Source organism: Corvus moneduloides, chromosome 11, assembly GCF_009650955.1.
Source record: "Corvus moneduloides isolate bCorMon1 chromosome 11, bCorMon1.pri, whole genome shotgun sequence".
In the NCBI taxonomy this organism is placed as follows: Eukaryota; Metazoa; Chordata; class Aves; order Passeriformes; family Corvidae; genus Corvus; species Corvus moneduloides.
Window position 1 is genome coordinate 11,289,271 of NC_045486.1, and position 19,396 is coordinate 11,308,666.

Here is a 19,396-nt window from a genome sequence, read left to right on the forward strand (position 1 = left end):
TAAAGCCAAGAAGGACAAGAGAAAGCATTCCTCATGAAAAGCCCGGCCCTCGGGAGCAGATGGGCTTCATTACTGTCCTGCTCTCAGCACCAGACTGGGTGGATTTTTCTACCCTGACAGGTCATGGATGGAGCATTTCATGTCTTTTCCAAACACAGCAAATCTGAGGCCTTCCAGCCTGTGTTTGCCAACATCTTGGCTGACAAATTGTTTCTGTACTTCGAGTACTGGCTCCTCAAAAGGAAGGGGCTGCATCCTGGGCATCATGACTGTGACTGGGAAAATGAGCTGGGCAAAACTGCCCCATGACCAAAACAAAGAAAAGAAAACCAACACCATCTGAGGGTGTCTTAGACTTTTCATCCCAGCCTGTACTTGCAGCCTTAGCCAGGGTAAGAGCAGCATCGCCCTCCTTATCTGGAAGGCTGAGGACATGTGTCAGCCAGCTGCAGGCACGACCCAGGCTCAGAGCATTCGCTGGCTGCGCACGTCCCAAGGCAGCGGCTGAATTTCAGCCTCCAAATACCTTTAAACAATGGGGAGGAACTGAGGCCTAAAATAAGCTCTTTCCTGTTCTGGGAAAAAAAAAAAAATCCCTGGTTTAGAAAGGTCTGCTAATATTTAAGTGTGTATTTATCTCCATTCACTCCAGGTCTAGGTGCACTTGTAGGTTCAGGGACTAGGGCTCTGCGGGTCAAATCACTGATCAACTCTATAATCTCTATAATAATTTGTACTCCCCTGAAGGGACCAATCTTCAGGCACAGAGATGGAGCTGACTGAGATCAATAAATCTGGAACAATGAGAAGCAAGAGTTTCTCCAAGACCTGCTGGTGCTGAGGGGTGTTGGGCTGGGCAACTGAAACCACCTGAGAATTGGCAGAGAGTGGTGGCAGTGGTGTCTTCCATATCCACCTTGGCACATCAGAGGGCTAAGAAACACACAAAAATGGTGAGGCAGTTTCCTACCTGTGGTATCTGCTACATGTGTTGCTGTGGCTTGTGGCATTGCTGCTCATCCTCCTGCAACACCCCAACCCTTCTCTCTCAGGCTGGTGAAGGGGTACCTCCACTCCAGGAGTGGTTGGAGAAGGCTTTCCTCGGTGCCCCGAGGAGATCCAGCTAGTTGATACAGGAGAAGATCAGGATGGAGAGAGGGCTCTTGCTGCTTTCTAACTTGGAAAGCTTTCTGAAACAGTATCACAACCTTGGCACTTCTTGTGAGAGTCAGACCAAAGGCTGAGTATGTCTCACCTGCAAAGCCCCGTGAGGTCCAACAGCTTGTGCTGACAGCAGGTTGTAAAACAACACGGGGAGTGCAGAACCCAGCGTTGAGCAAGTGCTGCTAAAAAGACCTAAGAAACAACAGCTGGATGCTGCAGACGGACAGAGCCAGAGCAGAAATACAGGAGCACTTTGAGATTGAGAGCTTTTCCTTCTTTCTTATTGGAGAAAATCTGCCAGCTTTCTGGATGTCAGTGCAATTTGCCTACTCACGGTTGCCTCAAAGACATACCATTGGGGTGGCCCCAGAGCAGTGGCCTGCAGAAACCTCAGACCAGATGAACACAGGGCCTTAGGACCTGCCACTCACCTCCCTCGACCTCCTTCACATGTTCCCCCTTCCCTCTATCCCACATATGTACTAGCAGAGCCATCCTGCCTCCCCCACTCTTGCTAAAATCAGTGTGGTCCCCCTGAGAACAGCAGTGACCAAAGCTCTGATGTAGACAAGGAATGGCAGCCTCCAGTATCTCCTGCTGTGCCAGCCTAGATGTGCTGCCAGCAGAGTGAGATGAAACACCAGCCTGAGAGCCCCGCTGCGTATTCTCACCTCTATGCAGAAAATGTACAGCGTGCACAAGTCAGCACAGCTAACGGTGTGCTATTCCTGCAGGGAACAGCAGAGGAACATCAACTCAGAAGACGGATGACGATCATGCCGAGGCCACACAGGATCTCCTGGATGGCTGTAGGGTGGCACCAGTAAAGCCAAGGCCTCCTGACGGCCCTCATCACTCCCTGAGCCCAGCTGAGATGGCATGAGGTTTTCTGAGAGGTGAGTGCACCTGCCCATGGCGCAGGAGGTGTTGAAAGGTGACTGCTCCAGGTAAACCCCTGAACTATTCACTGTGGCAGGGTGTGGAAGGTCCAGTGGCCAGTGTGCTCAGCACCACTTCAACACCTTCCTGCTACGCAGACATCCTGCCCTTGGCCACGTATCTGCGAGCCTGGAGCGGGACAGCTGATGGCCAACAGGACAGACAGGACACCACCCACTTGAAGCGAGCAGAGAACAGTCCATGGCACAGCTGCACCCCAGGGCCAGGGCAGAGCTGGGACTACAGCCCCCGTGTCTGCTCACTGGTACAGCCAGCAGGAAGGAAAGGCAACAGAAAACAACCAGGGCCACGAAGTCAGGGCACTCAAGCCCATCTCCGTGTGGAGCACCGAGAGCTGTCCCACCCCTCTGGCAAACACACCAAGCCCATTCCTGCCTCCAGGAGGTACAACAGGGAATTCTGCCACTGACTTCAGTACAAACAAATTCAGCCCACCACCAAAATAACCAACTCAGTGGCATTTAGGAGCAGAGTTATTTCAGCCCAGGCTGGTGTGTGGGTGTTCCTGAGGCAGAACAAGAAAGCCTTATTCCAGCACAGCCATGGAGCTCAGTGCAAACCACTCTGGCATACAACTGTCCGGATGGAGTTACAAGTGGGCAATGCAAACAGAGCAGTTAAATCCTGCTCCCCGAGCTCAGTGAGCCCTTAGCACTCTCAAGCTTAAAGGTTTCTGGTTATATTATCTTTCTTCCCATGTTCTATTCCTTGTCCTGGTCACAGGAAGGTTTGGTCTCTATGTGCCATTAGCAAGGATTAATTCAGCGTGTTCCATGGACTGTGGGTGGCCCAGGGAAGGCAACCTGCTCAATCCTGCTAACGACAGAGAAAGGATCTGATTGCTCCTGAGGGAAACTCCTAGCATTGCTGCTTTTTTTTCCTAGCATTTTTCTTCATTATTGTATAAAAACCAAATGACACCAGACAACTAGAACTCCAAATAACCCCCAGGCAGCCATCACTTTAAAGATGACATTTTCGTTTGCAAATTGTTTACCTGTTATTGTAACTTGTAACTTCTAAAATTCAAGTAATTGGCCTCAGTTTGTTTTCCTTTGGGATAAAAAATGAAGCAATCTTTAGTTTGCTTCTTTTCTGTATATGGTAATGACCTTTCCTCTGCTTTTTTCTCACTGACGTGAAGAGGAAAGGAAAAACTGTAAACTGCAAAAATAATAAGGGAAAGAAATGGCACAAAAATGAAGGCTGGACCCAGGGAGAGAACTGTGTGGCTAGAAAATAAGCCGATGTTAGAGAACATGAATATTGCTTGAACTCACCTCTTTTTTGAACCCAAAGGGGCAAATCTGCAGAGGGCATCCACCACCCTCACAAATGGGTTCCCACTGAGTGACAAACATTACTTGGTTGCAGTAGTTGGAGATCCCTACCTCAGACCTGTCACCACCTATGGGAACTTTCAGAAGCCACACTTGGCCCACGTGAAAGAACAGATTCGCAGGGCGTTGCATTTCCCAAAGCCTCAGCTTCTCAAGGTAGCATTCCAGACCCAAATTCCCTCCCACCTCTCGTGAGACACCACCACCATTACCATCACCCTGGTTTGCTCCAACCTCACGGGAACTCTGTGTGAAACCGTGTTGAGATCAGGTAAGGAATTAAAGTCAACCAAGCACAGAAAGTTCTGCTGACTCAGACCAGCAGAATCTCATTTTTGAAAACCAGAGCCCTGAAAAGAGACACGTTTTCCAGTCAGATGCTAGAAAGCATATCCAGTGTGAAACACAATCATCTCTTCATTAGCACCCCTGGAGATTAAAGCTGATTCAACACCGCACTTTTTACTGAGCAGCCCCAATACTAAAATAGGATGCATAAATCATTTCCTTAAAAACAGAAAAAGTTACCAAGGAATACAATACTGATTATGGTCTTCTGGGATTTCTGAATTCATCTGACAAACTTCGCATGCTCATCTAGAAATAACAAATGCTCACTGAAACCCAACTCTTTTCAATCTTACTCAGCCAACAAGTTATGCCTTTTTTATTTTTAGGAAAAAAACACATTAAAGTGATGGAGCAGCCCCTATAAAAGGAAATCACATTTCATTTAGTCCATACTGATAAAATTCCATTAGCGTTTCAGTCAAGTCAGTCTTCTGAATTTTAAGATGTAGCTCTAAAGGCCCCATTGATGGATTGCTGCTGTACTCAGAAAGCATTAGTACATTGTTAAAACGGCAGGAATTACCCAATAACGTTTCTTAGGAAAGAGGAACTAATTTCCTCAAAGGAGCAGAAAAAGGCAGGGAAATAAATTAACCCCCCCCCAACACAAAACGGTCTAGATTTTAGTTCAGAATTGTTTCCCAACTTGAAAGAAACTTCTAAAAGCACACACTAGTGAAGTCCCTTGAGCCATTCAAACAGATTCCCCAGGAATTTTAGTGACCGGGGGTGTAAATCGGCACTTGCGGGACAGAGCAGCTCCCCTTTCCCGTCCCGACCCCGGCACAGCCTCGGGAGGGCTGCACGAAGCTGTGCACAGTTCCATGACCGCACAGAACACTGTTTCATGCCCCGCAGGGACACCGAACGGGACAGCCACCCCAGAGAAGGCTTAGAAAGGAGACGCGGGTCCCACTGCGGAACAGCGGCGCCGGGACGGTAACGCCGCTCACGGGCGAGCGCAGCGGCGAAGTTCAATGGGCTCAGCCGAGGGATGGGCAACCCCCGGCCAGTTCACCGGCGGACACAACTTCAGCTCGCCGCGGACCGGCCGACACCCGAGGGGCTCCAGGAGCAAGGAAGGGGCTGCCCGCCGTGCCTCGCTCCCCGCTCCGCCCGCCCGCTCCCGCCGGGGGACCCTCCGAGAGCGCGGCGCTCCCGGACCCACCTGGGCTGAGGCTGCTCTGGAAGTAGAAGAGGACGAGTAAGACCGAGCCGAGGCCGGCGGCCAGCGCCAGCCGCGGCGCCCGGCTCCGCCGCATCCTCGGCCGCGGCTGGCGGCGCAGCGCCCGCGGCCCCGGCCCCGGCCCCGGCCCGCCGAGCCCCGCCGGGCGCCGCCGCCGCCCCGCCCCGCGCCCGCGACCCCGCGCCCGCCCGCAGGAAGTGACACGGGGCGGCTCAGCCGCCGCAACGGGAACTTCGCCCCCCGAGAGCCCCGCGGCGCCGGCGGCGGCTCGGCCCGGCCAGCCCCACCGCGGGGGCGGGGGCCGGGGCGCGGGGCCGGGGGGCGCTGCCTCGCCCGGTGCCGTGTCCGCGCCCCGCCGGCGCTCGGGAGTGCGCCCTTCCCTGCCCAGCTCCCGTCACGGCTTTAAGAGTCCCCGAGGGGAAGAGGGAGTCGCTGATGTGCTGGCAGGGTCGGGAGTTTCCTGGTGACTTTGCGCGGTCAGTGCTTCGGAAGCATCGCAAAGTTTCGTGGCCTAAAAATACACGTGGCCTTAAAATACACCTCTTCTTTTTTTTTTTTTTAATATTCTTTTGGCTACCCCCGGCCCTGCAGACTTTTACTGAAAGCAGTAATGCTTCTGACTAATTCCACCTCAAGCAATAAATTTCTGTAGAAGGAGGACATAATTTTCTACTACTCTCGGGATGCTTTTGGAAAGTGAGAGCGCAAAGTTGTCTTACTGCATCCTCTGTCCCCCAGGCTCTGTCATCACAGGCAGAACCAGCCCGGAGCTTCTTTTGCCCCAGTTTTGAAATAGCAGCAATGCTCTTCACCCAGCTGTGTAAAACACTTGAGATCTACTCAAAGGCCACCTGCCAAATTAGCCAGGCCGAGAGCTGGATTCCACTGACAACACTCATTCACTGCTTCTCTTCAGCCCCAACACAGTTTTAAGAAAAAGAGGATAGCTCAAGGAGGAGCCACTGGGAATGACAAAGAAAGTCTGGGTATATGTGCATGCTGGGCTTCGTTCTGCCCTCATTTAGGGCAGAGGAAACCAGGAGGAAAATCTCACTTGTAGTGAAGGAAGTTGGAATGAAATAAGCGCACATGCAGCACCTTGCAGGCTGCGTTGGGCTATGACCGTGGAATTACACAGCTCTTTCAAGCCCTTGTTGGATGGTCTAGAGAGGGGCAATAGAAATGAGACCACAACAGAGAGCTTCTTGCAAGGGCACACCAGTGTGTGCAGTAACCAGCCAGAAAGATAACCTCAGCATCAGAGCCCTGTGCCTGTTTGATACATGCAGGGAAGGACTGTGGCCCCAACCACTGGGGAGCAGGATAAAGTGCTAGGAGAGCGCTGCTGGCTGGCAATGCATCTGCAGATGCACCTTGCTCTCTGTTGCAAATGGTGCAGTAATTTTGGCCTCTTGATGAGTGTGGAAAGATTTGGGGTCTGCCTCACGTGCAAAGATGGGCTGAGAGACCTCAGGGGCAGCAAAAGGGATGGCTGGTACTGCTGTCCTTGACGCTAGAGAGAGTTCAAAGACCGAAGGCATATCCAGCCTGAGCAGTGGGAACCCCTTTGGAGTAGCTTTCCAGGAGCTGGAAGGTGTACTCGAGACCGTTGGTGAATTTTTCATTATTTGCATCTCCCAGTACTGAAACACCAGAAGATCTAGCCTAAGGCCCCCAGAGGAGCTAAGGAAAATAATCATCCCTTTAGCCCAGCTTCCCTGGGTTCAGCAGGAGGAATAAAAACAGTAGAAATGACCAAACTTCACCCATAGCTGGAAATTCTTTGAAGAAGATACAGTAAAACATCCCAGTAGAAACTCAGGCACTGACCTGTCGAGTCCTGCTGCCTGCTGTCTGTATTTCATCCCCGGGGGCAGGGCCAGGGCCATCTGTGAGCACATCACATATGCGAGGCTGGTCTTCCAGCAGCAAGGTGAACGTGCTGTTCAGATCCACAGGGCTAAAAGCAGAAGCACATCATGAGGATTTCATAGGACTCCTATGTGGACTCAGCTGCAAATGCACCCTTTTTCAAAGGACAAACCCCTTTTAGATGGACGAGCACATTTTCCAGGGGGAAGAGGTACATTATGGTAAGAGGTGACTGCTGGCAATGGCAGCAGCTGCTGGGAGGTCAGGCCTTTGCTGTTGCCTATTCCTGTGGTGTGACAGACCTTCCTGGTCACACATGCTGCTCTCTTGTACCATCCCCCTTCCCCTGCAACCCCACCATTCAGAAAAGAGCAACCCCAGCCCGTTAAGGCAGACAACAGTGACCAGAGCTTGCTTGAGAAGAAAGGCCACCCCAGATATGTAGAAGGGCACAAGATTAAACTGTCAGAGTCTCAGATTATGATCCCAAGCCTATTACTAATGGAATAATCAGATTCAGTCTGCTTTGGAGAAGCCCTTCTCTCCCTCCCCAGGCACCACTGGTAGCTGGAGAACAGCAGATGCATAGAGCACACATGAAAATACAACTGCTCAGCAGCACATGTGAAATGAATGTGGTAAGCACTGATCCCTGGTGCCTTAATCTGTTGCTTTGACAGGTTAATTGGAAGAACTGAGAAACGAGTATGGCAATGGCTCCTTCCCTGACAGCCTGTGAACTCTTCCTGGAATGGCCACCCTGCTCCCTGTCTGTGCAGTGCGTCCCACCGTGGGGTTCAGACCATGGCTGGGGCTGTTTATGACTGTTAAAACAATACTGATAACCAAAAATAATGATCAAAAGGTACTAAAAACATGCTGCGGAGGGAAATTATTTGTTAATGCCAAGGTCTGAACTTCAGCTGACTTGTAGGTGAAGAGGAAGTGCTGTTTGCCTACAGAACGATGCTGTGCCTTTGATGCAGTGCATGCTTGATTCCCCCCCTGCTCATTAGTAGTGCTCATTACTGTCTTCTCAGCAGGTTTCTCCCACATGCTTTGCTTTTTCCCAGGACCTTGGTGCCTCTGAGTGAGATTAGCCCTGAGCTTTGGTCTGATGACCATGTTGAATAGAAATTAAACAGCGTCTAGTTTCTGCTGGAAACTGAGGAATCTGTTGTACTCCTCCCCGAGGCCTGGCTGTCCAGCCACTGTGAAAAAGAGCCTTTCTAGGGGATATTTTGACTTTGCACTCAGTTGTTTAGTTCTGGAGCCGCAGAAGCAGTTTTCTCGGGCCTCCTGCCGGTGAGACTCCCATCTGCTGGTGGCCCTGGTGCACTGACTGTGTTCCCACTGCCCCGGGTGTCACCGAGTCAAGGCTTGGGCAGAGATGTAGGGAATAACACTGGTGCAGCACAGGCTTTCCTCAGAGACCAGCAGCTGGGAGGTGCTCCAGAGTTTTGAGAACTGCATTAGACATCATCCTGCCTCTGGGATTTCCATGGGCCCCAGTGTATCCTGATACTCAACGCTGTGTTTTAAAATTTATGGCATCACTGTAATGTGCTGGCTGAGAGGGACCTTGCAAAGCCCCAGCTCATCCTCTGCTTGGGCTTGTTCTGCAAGTTTCCCCAAGATGGACACCTAAGATCTTGCCAAGCAATCCTTTCCAAGTTTACAAACCCTCAAAAAATTTTCCTAACACCTTAAATGAACCATCCTTGTCAAAACTGGGACCCGTGACATTTTTCTGTGAAAGATAAGCAGAGTGCCAGGTTCTGTCACTTTTTTGTATTAAAAGGAAAGGTCACTGCTGCTGAGCAGGAATAGTTCCTTTCTCAAGCAGTACATTGATTTTCCATCATCTCCTGTAGCCCTTAGCACCTGCAGGATGTGACCTTTCAAATATCATTTCATCAATGCACTTGTGTTTATGCTCACTTTGCACTGATATGCAAGAGCCTTACTTCACAGCAGCAGAGAACCACGCTGGGATGGGCTTTTCACCATTGAGTGCTGAACTAAATATTGGCAAGGTCAGTATATAAAAGACACAGGTTGGATAGAAGGTAAAAATGACATTAAATACCTCTGGAGAGGTAGCTGGAGGATTGCTATTTACATATAATATAACAAGATGTTTTGTGTATCTTTTTAAAATGTAATGCCAGATTTTGCCACTTATTCATACAAAATAGCACCGATGCCTTGAGAAATCTCCTTGGTCTCAGAAGGACAGGACAGGGAAACACCAGGAGCCAATCCCAAAGACATTCCACACCCTGAGGAATCCCACTGATTTGGCGGGTATAAGTGTACCTTGCCTAAAGTTAATCAGGTTCTTATGCCTCATCAGAAGAAAAGTACTAAGGGTTAGAATAGTGCACATAGCGTCTGCTTCTGAGTAGTCAGTATTGTAACCTGGCTAATTCCACAGCTTCTCAACCTTTCTGTTATCCCCTCACCACCTAAAAAAGAAAAAGCTAATGACTTCCCAGGGATCCTTTTACGATTACCTCCTGATCTCCTTGGAAATCTTCCTGAAGACCAAGGAACTAAAAACTGGGCTGTCTTTTCTCATTTTGACATGCTGGTCTCTGTCAAAATATATTTCAAGGAAACACACCTTTAACTTTCTTTCTACCACAATTTAAAAATGAAATAAAATAAAACAAAACCCAGCAGCTGTTTTCTTTTAAAAGCACCAGTGGTAATGGAAGCAAACCAAATTACAGGCTCTAAGGACAACTCTCTGCCTGCATCTACAGGAAATGCTGTTGGTAGGATGGAAACTCCCATCAACCTTTTTATTCAGTGGTGGCAACTAGGGACTGTATTGTCTTTTGTACCAGGCATTTATATTTCATTAGTTTATATACTGTTCCCAGCTGGGAGCTTGCTCTCTGCTGATGTCTGATTGAGAGGCTCGCCTGAGAAAGGGATGTGATTTACAGATAGACACTGGAAAGCCAATTGACCTTGGCATGATGATGGGAGTTGTGCAGTTCCTTCAACAGCAAGAGCAGCAAACCTGCCAAGCCTCCCATGAGGAGCACGGTCAGGGTTTGCCTCTTGCTCTGCTGTTTCTTGCACACTCAGAGCAGAAAGCCACAGCTTTTCTCCCTGCTGCCCAGAGCAGCTGGTTGGCTCTGCCCTGCACCTCTGTACCAGCTGTGGTCAGGGCTGTACAAAGAGAAGATGATGGCTGAGATGGGAACCAGCCAAGGACGCCGTATCCCAAGGGAACCCAGTAAATCTCTGCAGCAAAACCCCACCAGGCTTGTGCCCATCATGTAGCAGAGCAGAGCAGCTCAATACACAGCTTCTCTGGCTTGCAAGGGAACACAACTCAGAGGGAGGAGATGGAGGGAAGGAATTTTTCTGCTGTGTCACACAGATCTCCTGTGCCAAGGCTTTGCACAGAGCAGGGTCTCTCATGCTCAGTGCTCATTCTTACAGCCTGGTTATGGTGGCTGGGAAAGAGGAATTAGAGCATTTCATGCACAAATAAAACCCCATGCATTTCAAGTTTCCTCTGGAGGTGGGAATTTCTCCCTCTCATTCCTTAAGCTGTTGCTCTCTCCAAGGAAGAACCGTGTCCACAGTATCACAAGGGTTCTGAAGGGAAGGGTAAAAACCCCTGAAACAAGACCCATAGAATTTTGCCTGGCTCAAAAACACCTAACTCAGACCAGGTACATTGTCAGACTTTTTATAGGATCCAAATTACCTTCTCTTGCAGGTTTCTCAGTATTTGTCACCACTGAGTGTTCACTATTTAATAAAAATACCTTCTTTCTTATTCATACCTTGTACTGCAAATCCCAGCAACACCAAATCCTGTTTTGGGGAAAAAAATACAAATATTCCTATAGTTATATACCCAAATCCCTCAGGGCAGAATGGTCTCTCAAAGGCCCAAGCCTGTAATTTTTGAACCAATGGAAAAGCCTGACTGCATCCTACGCCTTGCTGCATCACCTCACAGGGCGACACAGCAGTATTTAAGTCCTTGAGGGATTATGAGAGCTGCACTACTGCCCAAATTTGGGGTTAAAAACAGGTCATGGCTAGTCTTCCCCAAAAAAATGCTTCATTTGACTACTCTCTACATCTGGGGGAACACACTGCAGGGTCTGCATTACTGGGTAGCCCTAAACCTCACAGAAATTCACCATGACATGTTTAAGGTGTTTGGGAATCCAGTGTTGGCAGCTCTGTTAAGCCTCTGTCTGCATTCAGGCACTCTTGGACCTCCCCAGCAGAGCCAGGTGAGATGGGTACAAAACCTGCACCACATGCTGACCTTGCTACCACAGTTCCAGCATGTCAGAACAAAAAATTCTCTCCTTGGAGGCACAGTTTGCATTCTAAATATTCCCAAAATGGGGAAAGAGGGCCTGAGAGATGCCATTGAGAAACCTCTCCATATTTCAGGGCAATTTGAGCACCGTGCTTTCAACCATTTGGCTGAAGCTGGTGATAGGGAAGCAAAAGGCAGTGCTTACCCACGCAGACACAGTGCCTTTGTGATGGATTTGCAACCCAGGATTGTTCGATCGAAGCCTGTAATGAAAAGGCCAGATCTGTGGCTACTCTAAGCATTTGCTCAGAGACTGTATTCATTTTTATCCCAGCTGAGGGACCACGTCCAGGATATATACATTTGATAGAAAGAAATTTGTTAACGGCATGCTTTTATACCTTCACAAAAGGTAGATTATTCTAAACTGGGCTTTATTTGTTTGAAAGCACATAACTCAGCAGCACAGACAAGCCTGGTGTGTCTTAGGAGCAGAGCAGATAGCAAAGACTGCTCAGAAATCTCTCTGGAAAGTCCTGTTTCCTGGACTTCAGTTTATTTACACTGACTGTTCATGACCAGAATCCTAGGACCAAATAATCTGGTCTTGGGGTCTTCTGCATCCAACCAGCCACAGCCAAGAAACAGCATGAGAGAGACCTCAGCTTTAGTACCTCATCTGGAGAGTCCCTTTCTTAGCACAGCAGCACTGAGCACAAGATTGTGACCTGGGGTGTCGCACTCTGTAACTCCCCTGGTCTGAGCAAAGGCAAATTAGTCCCTGAGAGTGGAGTGAGGGGGTGTTTTGTGGGGACAAATGCTTGTGGCCAAGGGAAGCATCTTCCCAGCCCTGCAGGGCATTGCTGGAGCAAGCTCTCTTCCCTGGAGCACTCACATTGCTGCTACAATGCACACGTCCATCTGAAATGGCTCCAGAGGGAGGGAGAAATACCCACACTGTAAATAACAACAGTGTGAATTGCCATCAGTGGTCAGAGCAGTACTATAGAAGTCTCTTCAACCACAGAATGAACATGTTGAGATGCTTCTCTTTTTCCTTAAAACCCTGTGTTATAGGCAGAGACAGAGGTCCCATTTGTTCTTGTCCCTCTCATATCAGGGAAGTTGGAGCAGGTCTGTCCTTTCTCCCCTTCTATAACAAGCACCCCATGACAGCACAACCAGACCATCCTGAAATACTGACATTGCTGAATCTTTCTACAACAAAGCAGCCTGGCCCTGGGGAGAGAGGAAAATGAACAGAGATAACTGTATGGAATGACATTTTCAAAGAAGCCTGTGTATCTTAGGTACTGTCCTCACTGACCATGTCTAGATGAGGTTGTAGGTTCCCAAATCCCTTTAGGACTGCTGAAACATTCCCTCATGACTAAAAACAGAGCTTCTTGTTTACTGAAGGAGGTGCAGTTAAAATAATCATCATCATCAACTAAATACCTTTAGTGAGTCTGTACCCTGTACAAAGTCAGACTCAGGTTTGTTACTGCAATTTTAAGCATAGAGAAGTAATTGCATATGTCTGAACATGACAGGGCTGGTCAAATCCAATTCAAACAGCTTCTGTTTCATGGAAACCCTGGCTGAAAAGGCATCTAAATATTCTTAGTCCAGCTCTTGTTCACGATACTCTACGTTTTCACTATTCTTGGAAGCCTGAGACACTATTTTTACTTAGACTAAAAATAATAAAGGCTTTTCTTCAATCCTCTGGGTGCCTTAATTGAATTACATCTGCATTAGAAAATTCCAGCACTGCTAAAATCAGACAGCCACCGACCCATAATGTCTAGGAGGTCTATCAAGTAGGCATGGTGTCTGCCTCCACCAGAAACTATATCCAGAGGTGTCTTTTGCAAGAAGTTTAGTCCTGGAGAGGTAGCAAATCAGCTTAGTATGGAGTGGAGAAGGCCCATTCCAAGTCTCTGAGCCACTGCAAAGAAAGCCGAGCCAGCTGGCTTCAGTCTTTCCTAAAGAGATCTCTCAAACAAGCACTTCAGCCCAGTGTCCAAAGACAAAAGGGAGCAGGGCACTGGATTTGCAGCTGGAGCTTTTATTACTACCACAGTTAATTCAGGAGAAACAGCCCAAGTAGCCCTGCAGATTGCAGGCCAAACCACTCAGATCAAAGGTTTCCAGGTAGTGCCTTGGCCTCTTCTTGCAGAGATTGGCCATGGAGGGATGATTCATGAGCTTCTGCTCCATGAGCTCCCAGAAACTCAGGCCTGTGAGTTCCACTCTCAGTTTCCAAATGCGCTCAGTTGCAGCCTGTCCCCTACTATGGGCCACCCTGGTGGAGGCACCAGCATTGAAGCACAGACAGTGTGGGTGAGTTACTGGTGCTCTGCACTGCTCAGGGCACGGCCAGACCTCCTCTCAGAGCACTTGGCTTGTTGTGTTAGTACTGCTGACAATGTTGAAGAACGGTCTGACCGCTACCAAATCTATATATTGATGGCAGCTATTAAAGAGGTTGCTGTATTTCCAGCAGGTTGCAGTGAGACAGGCTCTATCCTTTTCAGTGTCATGAAAATAATCCACAGAAACACCCATGAGCCTGACCTTCTCTGAAGTTTGCCATCAGTGAGAGGGGAAGAGAAAAAGCTACTTCGTTTCTACAGACGCTCTCAGCAACAGTGTGATTTCAGCAAAGCCAGAGAGAATTCCAGTTCCTCTCTCAGTTGAGGAAGACAGCACGATCATAATGCCTTGCCCAAACACTCTTTCTAATGAACAGTGCAGCCAGTGTCATTGGAAAAAAAATAGAAAAAAATGAAGCAAGTAGAGTGTTGGTGGTTTTTTTTTCTTGGCTGCTACTTCTGCGGTTACAGCTACAGCTAAAAGCAGCAGTAGCAGGTTACAGCAGAAACTGAATATGCTACTGTGCAGAGGTTCAATTCAGTGAACTGCACAGATATAAATGGGCTTTTAAACTTCAGAAATTAATTTAAACAAAACATGATTATCTCTTTCAATGAGGGCACGTCCAGAAAGCACCAGCTGGATGCAGTACAAGGTAGCTCAGGCATGTGTTGCGATGTTTAAAACCTAAATCAATGAGAACTGCACTGAAGCTTGCTCTGTTTTATTTCCATTTGGCATCCTGGAGCTAATGGAGTGAAAGAGCTTGAACAAAGTGCCTCAGTCAGCCTCTCTGTGGCTTATGCCCTGAGATGCCCCTGGGCAACAATTCTGTCCTGCAGTCTTCCAGAGGGCTCTCCCAAACACAAGATGGGGGACTACAGCCACTCCCAACCTCCTGGTTTGAACAAAGAAAGACAAGGAATACCTAATAATTAGTGAGGAAATACAAACCTGCTGCTCAAATTGCAGGGGTGGCAGAGAGGGACATGCTCTGAGGGAACTATGAATCCGTACTGTACTGCAACATGGCTCTCATCCAAGCTTGCACGGAGTGTGCAGGCTCAAGCTCCCTGTGCAGAGCTCCTCTTTGCACCATGAGGCTGGGAAGAGCCAGGGGCTGCTGCTGTGCCTCAGCCCTCTGCTGAAGGGGGATCAAATCCCTCTGGGCTGAAAGCACTGAGTTCATGTCACGTTTTAATGATGTCCACAGACCATGTGGAAAAGCTTCGTGCTGCCCAGCAAAGCAGCTGAAACGGAGCTGTAAGACAATCAGTGAGAGGGAATCATGGTTAAACATTACCTAGAAATAGGGCTGGCCCAGAATATAAACTCTGGCTCCATGCTAGGAAAAGGTTAGGAATTAGGGGAAAAAATGTAATAAAGGTCTGCTATTCTGTCAATTGTCATCCCCACCGCAGTGCAGTGTATATGACCTTACTGTTGTCCTGTACTTTTTGTTCCCAGTTCTCTTCCCAGTCGTGTGTGTGTCTGAGAGTCTGTCAAGCAGCTGTGTGGTGTTTTACTGCCTGCTGGGTTAAACCACGACTACTGTCCTCTCCTATTCTGCTCCCTTAGCTGTACTTTCTCTGGTCATTGGTTTGTAGCCAGCCAAACTATTCCTGCAGAGCCCAGCAGAGACTCATGATGCTAAACCAGCCAGGCATGCAGTCAAGGCAAATGCTAACTTTCCAGAGTCTCCTCTCAGGATGTCCAGAGCTTGACAAAGTCGGCATGACTCCATGGATCTTGTGAGCCACTGTCTGACTACACAGGAATTTATAGCTATGTGGTTGCTACAGCTTCAGCTGAAGAAGAGATATACTTAACTGGTTTTCCAATGAAATCTTCACTGGACAATGCAGAAGCCAAGAAAAGAAAACCATTCTCAGCTGAAGTCTCTCAAATGTATTCTGCAATCAGTCAGGACTGCAGAGAGAAACTTAACCCTAAATGCCACTCTTTGTGACCACGGTTGAGAGTAGCAGTGAATGACACAAAACAGAATCTCCTCATTTTGATTGCAGTGCCTCGAGCACCTGCCCTGGGTTTGAAGAAGTCTGATCTGTGACTGCATGTTTATATTTGTGGTGTGACAATGAAACTTTAAAAATTGCTGTGAGAAGACTATAAAGGAAAAGGTATCAATCAACAGCAGCATGAAACCTCTTCATCTCCTTCCTTAATGTGTTAAATAATGTCTTAATAAAGTAAAAATATATAACAGCTGAATGAAATATTAGACTGCACAGAAACACATGGCACTGCTGAAAATATCAGCTTTTCCTACAAGGAGAATTAACGCTAGCTCTATATGGACTTTGCCATCACAACTTTCCATCCGCTCCAGCTTTTGAAACAATTAATCTCATGAAAGCCAGAGCAGGAAATCCTGCTGGGGAACCAAATGCTTTTGGTGAAAGATCCAACAGCAATGAAAACAAATGCACCTGACTTTCTGGGCTGTGCTCAGAGAAAGTCCCCATTAGTTACAGTGACAGATGTGAATATTTCTGTTTTCCTGCAGCAAATCTTTCTTGCCAACTTTAAATCATATTAAGTGATATTAAGTAATTATCATATTAACTAAGTGGGGGTGAGAGGGGGAGGAATCTTTCCTTAACTAGCTTCAGGTATCTGGTTCTCTTCTCATCCAAAAAGCCTCTTCCACCCACTTGCCCATAAGAATATTGGGAATATTGGCGTAAAATCAATCAACAATCTGAAGAAGCCAGAAGAAACTCACATAACACAAGCATTTCCCAGGAGTTCAGTGTCCATACCCTCTCCAGATGCAGAAAGTGCAGAGAGGTTTTATCAAGTGGGAAATGTTCAAAATGTCCAGACTCGTACAACCAACTAAGATCAGCCCATTTGCTGACTTCAGGGAGGGAAAAAAGTACACCTGAGCACCTGGGACAGATTTGTAAGGACCAGCGTTGCCACACAGAGGGGAAGGAGATGTGAAACCCCAAGCGTATTTGATTGAAAGAGGGAACAGCAGAAAGCTACTTGGCTTGGATGGTGGGATTGAGGACAGGAGCAGAGAAAGCAAGATTTCCAGGAGACAGACTATAACAGGAGGCAATGAAATGGGCTGTGATTTTACCATTTGTTTCATAGAGCTCTCAGGACAGCCCTGCCTGACACCAGAAAGCACATCCAAGAAATGACAACACATGTGGGTGGCAGAATTTCTTTTATGGAAGGGATAAAAACCTCCACCATAAGTAGTAAGAACAACGTCCAGTATTACATCTCTTTAACCTCGGCCAAAGAACAGCTGAAACATTTTTGCTGATATTTAAAGCAAATTAATCAGCATGAAGCAGACACTCTCTGCTTAGGATGTTTCAGCCCAAACAGTTGCAATTTGGCAAAACTATGAGCAGCTGAAATGAATTCTTGTTGCTGGAAGTGCTGGTCCATTTTAGCAATAGGTGGTGTACCTGCACCACTTGCCATATGCACAAAATTCAGTACTGCAAAGACAGAAATGAAGGCTGACACTGTTAATCACTAGCACCTAAGGCATTGTAAGGAAATCAGGGCAAGCAGTTTTTTCCTTAGAGTTAAGAGGTGGTAATTTCACCCTCTCTTACAGAGAAAACACTGGTTGCTGAATTTAAATTTTCACGGGGGAGGAAAAAAAAAAAAAAAAGCCCTCCAGCCCTCCAGGTGGTTTCTAGTCCATGCAGTTAACTGAGCCTGTGAATTTGAGACCCCCTCAGATAGACATCCTATTTTCTGAGGCTTTTTGGAAATCCTAATAAAGACGAAATGAGCAGCATTTTATTATCCATTCCAACACAGAGGCCAGAAATGGGAACAAAAGGTGACACTGCTGGACCCAGGTACACTGGTGCTGTGTCTTCCCCACATTAGATGCTCGGGGGTGAAAATGTGAGCATCGTTTGTATAAAGATATGGACTGAGGATGAAGAAGGAGGTGATGGTGAGAGGTGCAGAAGGAGCACACAGTGGGTGCACAGTCTATGAGCTGCATTGACAGTTGCATAAGAAGAGTATAATGACAGCATCCTGGGTCTATGAATTTAAATTCTTCAACGAGATTCTAGGGGAATATTTTTGCTGTTACCTAAGCAAGACAGGTGAATTGTCAAAGTAACTTCAAGCACAAAGAACCCCAAACTCTCACTGGGATGAATGTTTACTGGGCAATGCCCTTTGGGATCAGATTTGTGCTAAACCACATCAAAAATATGTGCAAAAGAGCACAAGTGTCTCATCAAGTAGTCCTCCAAAGCCACACCCAAAGACAAGCTCTGTTCCCTGTTTACCACCCTGCAGGTGTTCTGTGTAAAACCAATGGGAAGCAGCTGGGGAATGCAGAGCTCTGCTCCCACACTCTGCAGATCTTCCCAAAGCTGGCACAGGCAGAAGGAAAGTCCACAGGCCCAAGGGTGTCAGCGGCTTCCCCCCACACTTTTGCTCTGAAAAGGGGATACTCAATGATTCATGGCAAGCTGCAACACTGTTTTTGTGGTGCCACTATAAAAATACTTCGTTCAGAAGAGGCTGTGTTGCCAGACAAGTTAATGCCATGGGGAAAATGATACATTTATAGCTCTTTATGGCAAAAAGCGGACAGCCAAGTGTACAATGAATCTTGAAAGCTGTGTAGGAGCCCCACAATAGTCTTTGTGTGCTGATGGGGTGAGAACATGGAGCTCTATGCCCTATGCTCTATGCCGCGGGTTCCTTTCCATTTAACTCACTCTTTAACCTGTTACGCCTTCACTACGATTTTAAACCATCTGTTGCATATTTGGCTCTTTAACAAAGACTTCTAATCCATACTACACTCTTCCAAACTTCCAAATTCTTCCCACAGCGACTGCAGTTTCCTTCCCCTCCGAATGCCAAGAGAGCAGAAAAAGAGACCTAGGAGCTGTGCCTAGCCCCTTTTCCTCCAGCCCAATTCACGTGGTATCTCTGCCCTTCTGAGAGAAAACCTCAGATAAGAGAGTAGCCAGCCACATCCTTCCCAGGGCAACTTCTTTTGTCTCTCCTAAATATCCATAGTTATTGTTTCCTAGCAACCTATGGGACAAAATTCCGTGAGGGAAAGAAACAAATGAAAAGATCCTAACCCCCAACACTTAACAAATTGAGAGTGTAAGTTCACTCAGTTCACTTTCAGAGTAAAGGGTAAACCTGTCGCTTTGCTCCAACTTGCCCCAGGAATTGTTATATTATCAGCGCAGCCAAACACCAGCATGGGGACATAGCCTGGGTTTTCATCATTTCAGCGGGTTCTCCCTTGTGCACATGCACAATTGAGTCCAAACACGCTCTCATGGGGATTTAGGTCCCTGCTGCAGCACACGGACCAACCTCTCTGGATAGGATTTGGACATCCCAAGTGCAGTGTGGCTGAGAAACCGGCTGGATTTCAGCAAATGAGGCATTTCTCCCTGGGGGCCACCCTTCACCAGGAGAGCTGGAGCATTCTGAAGGGGTGCATTGAGCTTTCTCCCCATAGCGGGAACACTGGAAGCCCAAAAACCACACTTTGTCCAGGATGCAAACTGCAGCAGGGGGCCAAGCTGAGTGCAGATCAAGGCCAGGCTGTTCAGTCTGGGTATTTCCATCCAAACCTGCTCAGGATGCTGCAAAAGCACAGAAGGAATAATGTCATTCCCAGTCCAAAGACAACCTCTGTCTGCAGAGAAGTCACACTGCTCTTTCAAGAGCAGCCAAGAGCAGAGTGTGCTCTGCAGTGGCCCGGCCGCCAGGAGCAGCAGGAGCCTGTCCCAGGGGAGTGCCTGGTGCATCCGGAGGGGCCGAGCCCCCAGCAGCTGTGCCTGTGCCACACGG

At 47.9% G+C, this 19,396-nt stretch overlaps 1 protein-coding gene across 2 annotated transcripts in view; it reads right to left on the reverse strand.

The window, feature by feature from the left end:
* CHST13 (carbohydrate sulfotransferase 13) overlaps positions 1-19,396 on the reverse strand; it is a 72,166-nt gene that overhangs the window by 25,444 nt on the left and 27,326 nt on the right. Inside the window, exon 2 of one of the 2 annotated variants that reach the window (XM_032120677.1) lies at positions 6,832-6,961. Coding sequence is in view for 1 of the 2 variants with exons in the window: in XM_032120676.1 (XP_031976567.1) it covers positions 4,984-5,077 (94 nt within the window). In the remaining variant the exon portion in view is untranslated. Of the gene's footprint in view, positions 1-4,983; positions 5,094-6,831; positions 6,962-19,396 lie in introns of those variants that run through there. The other variant, XM_032120676.1, reaches the window with a different exon arrangement.